Here is a 5,344-nt window from a genome sequence, read left to right as displayed (position 1 = left end):
GTCTTTTAGCGTCGACCTTATTGGACATAAGTTCTTCCCTGCACCCGATGCCTGCATATTCAGTCTTCACCATGGGTGGAGACGGTACCCGGGGTTGTCGATGTCTCAACCCCCCTAATCTCATCTCCTTTAATGTAAAATAAACTTAGTTCATCCCGCCTAAGCCTAATTGTAAGCCGATTTCCTCCAAAACTAATGAGTCGTATAAAGGATAAAGACATTGAAAGTTTAAAACCCCACACTTTCAATTTCTTTTAATTATGGTACCATTTAAATTGTTAAAAGTCGGTGGCAGGGGCCATTTAAAAGCAACTCCAATTTTTATCTTTTTGGTTTATGCAAGATTCCAAAGTTTATTTATCAATAACACAGAAGAAGATAGTTTTAACTTTTTTTAATTTGGTCTTGTATAATTAAATGATAAATCAGGAGCAACTAAAGAGCCATTAGTTTTTTTTTCAAATAAAAAGATAACTTTTTTCATCCACATAGCATCTTGTTAATGATAATAATAGGAAAGACGATATACGCCTACAACCTAAAAGAAGAGTAATGTTGAAGAACTATTAATTTAAACCTAAAAATATGATATGTTAAATTTAAGAGGTAAATTTTGATTCTATAGTTTGTGATCGTGGAGAAAGGTTTTCGATCTTATTACGATGTATGCCCCCTTAATATAAAATATTGGCTCTATCCCTGGTCGTTACCAATGCGTCCAGTTCTTGATCTCTACGACTTCCTCTTCTGCTTTTTATCTTCATCTATGTTTTATGTTTTATGTTTTTGTTTTTCTAATTTAATCGTCTCCTTCCAATCAAACTGCATGGGATATTAATGATTAGGGTCTAGGTTATGTCACTTTGTCCATATTTATATGTGGTTGAACTCTCACTATTAATCAAACAAATTATTATCTATCAAATAATTTAGTTATAAAAAAATACAAAACAAAACAAAATAGTATTGTTTAACTGTTGCTATTAATTAGAGATGTTGAAATGATGTAGTCCCTTTTTCAAGTGAAAATCAGCTACAAGTTAAACTTTATCGCGTGATAAACAAATTGATACATTTTAAGTTGTTGTCAACTTGTCATTATCATAATGTTATTTATAATGTCTTAGACATTTTCGTCGACATATGTCAAAACCCGATTGAGTTTATTTGGATTAAGATTACAAAATACTAATTTATTTTTCTTATGTCACATTTAATTTTGACGAACTTCTTTTTATATGTATTAAGTGATTGTAAGGAAAAAAAACACCAATGTTTAGCGGTTTATTGTTGACTGATATAACAAGTAAGGACATCTACAATATATTGATAGAGTTGAATGGATTGCTGTATTTTTTTTATATTTCATATAACTCTATCTATTTTTTTAAATATGCATTGAACTCCATAAAGTTTAATAAAAAAATGATAAAAACTAATTTATAGTATATATTTAAGAATTAAAATTTTTCTTTCTTCCATTGAGGAATTCAATAGTTATTAAACTCTAAACCCATTAAATATTAATGTAACATCTCAATATGATAGAATTTAATTCATTAAATAAAAAATAGACTTGCTAAATTATTTAACTCTCCCGTTAAACTCATCATTAATGATGTTCTAAGGGGTTTTGAGATCCAGTCTTCATGACATATCATTAAATGACATTTCAACATTTTCTTTACACATATAAAGATCAGGCACGATTTCAAAATATCTCAAATTGACTTCACTAGATTTATAAAACTCAATACCAAAACCTCTAATATATTAATTTAGTAAAAATTCTATGGTGTTCATTCAAGGCTCATTTGAGTCCCTTCAACACGTAAATGAGACCACCACATTAATGGTAGTCTTATTGTCCTTTGTGACAACTGACAAGAACATCATCACCAATGATCCCCTCCACCATTTTTAGGCTCCCTAAAGTTGACCATACCAAATCATGGAGTCTCATATTGGTTAAACACGCTGTCATCCACTTCCATATATGCTAGTCTATCTTCCTCAAGAGTTTTTCTAGAGAGAAACTCAAGGACTCCACATATTCAACCAATATTAATATGGACATATGGTATCAGTTCAACCAATATTGGCTAAACACGCTCAATACATCTACTCTTATCTCATAAAGCCTCCATATCACGGGGTGTGTTGAAGTCTTAGATTGGCTAGACATGGTCTTTATCCACTTTAATATACTTTAGAGTTTATCTTCTATCCTCAAGGTTTATTTTCCAATTAATACGTTCTGTAACGTGATTGTCAACCCAAAAAATTTAAGTTTGTGGTGAATGTTTGTTATGATAAAATGGCCATAAAATGTTAAATCCACATAAAATCTTTGACGGAAATGAGGAAAGGAAAAAAATAATGCGAGGAAAAGAGAAAAATAATAAGGTGGTGAGACCCATGCAATTTAAAACATGAGACGATGACAAAAATGATCAAACAGACATATGTAACGTAATATCACAAAGGGAAAATAACATAACAGCCTCAAAGTGTACAAGTTTTTAATGATTTTACCCGGTCATCATTTTTTCAACGGAAAAGCCTAAAACTATTAGTAACCTCACTAGTTTGTGTTACCAAACAAATTTGCCATATCCACAAGTTGCAAGAAATTCATACGTACATTAGTCGTTAGGTATCAAAGAATGAAAAAGTAGAATTCATAAGCAGTAGATTTAGAGCTCATAATTCACGCAAAAAGCGTTTGTGTTGCTTGATTCGCTGCATTTTCAAAGCTTTAATGGTGATCTTTTCCAAGTAAAATGAATGAAATTATGATTGATTAACTATACATGACCTATGAAAATATTCTAATGCCATACAAACGTTTATCGAACAATCTAATAAGCCCTATAAACTCACTAATCATAAACAAGATAGTCTTGTAGTTCTCGGGTTCACGGTGAATGGAAAAAGCGAATTGACAAACCCTAACCTTGGTCTCACCATCAATCAAACCAGCCATCATTCTTTTGAAGCTTTCATGAATCCATAAAGAACCACACATCATCGCCTGAAATTTTTGTTGACAATGGCACCTTAATAATCTTCAGAAACAGCAAAATCTAGACGGCTGCAACAAACAGTATCCAAAGAAATTAGCCAACAATTTCGACGGAAACCAGAAATGGAAAAAGAGGAAATCGCGTATTGTCGTCTACCGTTGGCTCCATTTCATGTTTAGGCGGCGGCGGTTGAGAGGGAGGAGGACCTTTGTTATTCTTCTGTTGTGCACCGGTGCCGGTTGAGTTGGCTCTCTTCTCATCCCCTGCCTTTGCGAATATCACCGTGTATGAATCCGCAGATGAATTCTTCTCATCCCATTCGCCGAATTTCGGTAATGGCCGGGGTTGCTACATTTAGAAAACAATAAAAACCCCCTAATTCAAATTTTGATTTTGAGAAAAGCCGGGTAGATTAAGATATGATGATTGTATTCATGGAATAATGGAATGAATTTAAGATTGAAATAGAGGAACTTACAGACGACGCCATGAGATGGTGATCTAAGTTGATGAGGGAGGAAGAGATGGAGAGAAAGAAGCATGAGGGAGGGAGGAGTTCCCCGCGGCTTCAGGGACAGGCGTTACAGTTACAGGGAACGTTAATCTGCCCATCAAGGCTTGGGTTTGGGTTTGAGTTCGATCAAAATCGAAATTAAATCGTTTATAATCGGTTTTCATTTTTTTAGTCAAAATAGATGGTGAAAGTTGTTAAGCAAAAATAAATAAAATTGAATCATTCAATTTTTTTTATCCACTTGGTATGTAATTGTTAGTTATATATTCAAACTTAAAAAAACCAATGTAATACTGATTAACTTATAATATTAGTGTCAAATAAAATAAAACTGTAATATATAAAATCAAATATTATAAGAACTAATAACTATTAATATTAATAGAATTACGATATTCAATATTCAAATTTTATAAAAACTAATACTATTACCACGTAAAAACCACTATATTTTGCTTGTTATTATGATTTTTTTAATACGAAAAAGAAGAAATTCACTTCGGCCAATATGACATTTTATTTTCGGTTTATCATGTTTTAAAGTTGGTATAATTGTTTATTAACCTACAAGACATCACATTATGAAATGGCTTCTCACTTATTTACATGGTTTTTCATTAACCTATATCATATTATATGTATTTCTAAAATACCATCTAATTTTATGAAATGACTGCTTACATGGTATATGTATAACTTGCTAAATTTTCAGAAGAAAAACCATTTCGAAAAACAAGTTGTTAGTTCATACATGATGTCATGTAGAATAATGAAAAACAATGTGAGTATTAACACTTGGTAAACTGAAAATAGCATATCATAGTGGTTATAGTTGAGATTTTTAGAGAATTAAAAATACAAAAATGGTCCATGTTTTGTGCTTTTTTGTAGCCAAGGTCCAATGTGCCATTTAAAAAAAAAAATTGGACCATGTAAAAAGAAATTGAAAATGACATATTATATCTGATATAATAAGTGGAAATAAAAAAAATAATAATAAAGGCCGTTATCTTTTTTTTAACGGCGAATATATTAAACACTCCTAAATTATTTCATCTATATCCATTATGAGACTTGAACCCTTAACCTCAAGGAGGTAGGGCAACACCGGATACCGTTAGATTAGAAGCTCTTTGGTGCCAAAGAATGAAAATAGTTTTTCAAAAAACGGTGTTAACCCTTAATTAATAAAGAAATAGATGATGGACCTCCAAACATCCGATACTCTCTCTCTCTCTCTCTCTCTCTTGTAAAATACATCAGGTACCCCTAAACATCCAACCATTTTGCCTCTCTCTATGTCGAAGAACTCAAAAGAGGTTCATCGGAGAAAGACGTTGAGTTTTGACCTACACCCATCATCGAACCAACTTCTTCCCTTACCTTTCATATGCAATGTCCAAATCCTCTTCTTACAATGCTCTGATGTACCACCCGTCACTTCTTCTAATATTATATTGTACCATCCAACTTTCCTTCTATTCTTATTGTATAACCCAACATTTAGGTATATATGTATCTGATTGTGTTTGTGTATATGTGTGGATTTCATCATCTTGGACAAATTTTTGGTCTTAATTTGAATTTATAACTACATGTGTTTGTGTGGATTTCATCTTTTTAGGTGGATTGTAAGTCCCTAATTTGCCTGTGTATCAATCAGATCCGTTTGATGGTGCGGAATCCCAATCAAACGGATGATGTCAGATCAAATAGAAGAGAAGGAGAAGAAAAATAATATGAATCTTGTATGTATTGATATGAATTATGATCCGGATACAAGAGATTCACACACACTCTTCTC

General features: G+C 32.1%; 1 protein-coding gene across 1 annotated transcript; it reads right to left on the bottom strand.

The window, feature by feature from the left end:
- Positions 1-2,721: 2,721 nt before the first annotated feature.
- On the bottom strand, positions 2,722-3,644 carry LOC122196777 (protein NOI4). The gene is made up of 3 exons (XM_042899880.2): positions 3,505-3,644; positions 3,183-3,374; positions 2,722-3,094 (listed from the first exon to the last, which is right to left on the bottom strand). Exons 1-3 carry the CDS (start codon positions 3,514-3,516, stop codon positions 3,071-3,073), a joined length of 228 nt encoding a protein of 75 aa, XP_042755814.1. The 5' UTR covers positions 3,517-3,644; the 3' UTR covers positions 2,722-3,070.
- Positions 3,645-5,344: the final 1,700 nt, after the last annotated feature.

The sequence above is a fragment of the Lactuca sativa genome, chromosome 2 (genome assembly GCF_002870075.4).
Source record: "Lactuca sativa cultivar Salinas chromosome 2, Lsat_Salinas_v11, whole genome shotgun sequence".
Classification (NCBI taxonomy): Eukaryota; Viridiplantae; Streptophyta; class Magnoliopsida; order Asterales; family Asteraceae; genus Lactuca; species Lactuca sativa.
This window is presented reverse-complemented; position numbering and strand designations above follow the sequence as displayed.

Bases quoted from the DNA above. Each gene is read 5' to 3' on its own strand.
- LOC122196777 (XM_042899880.2), bottom strand. The intron at 3,095-3,182 runs GTAGACGACAAT...TGTTTGTTGCAG, and splicing joins AACATGAAATGGAGCCAACG to CCGTCTAGATTTTGCTGTTT.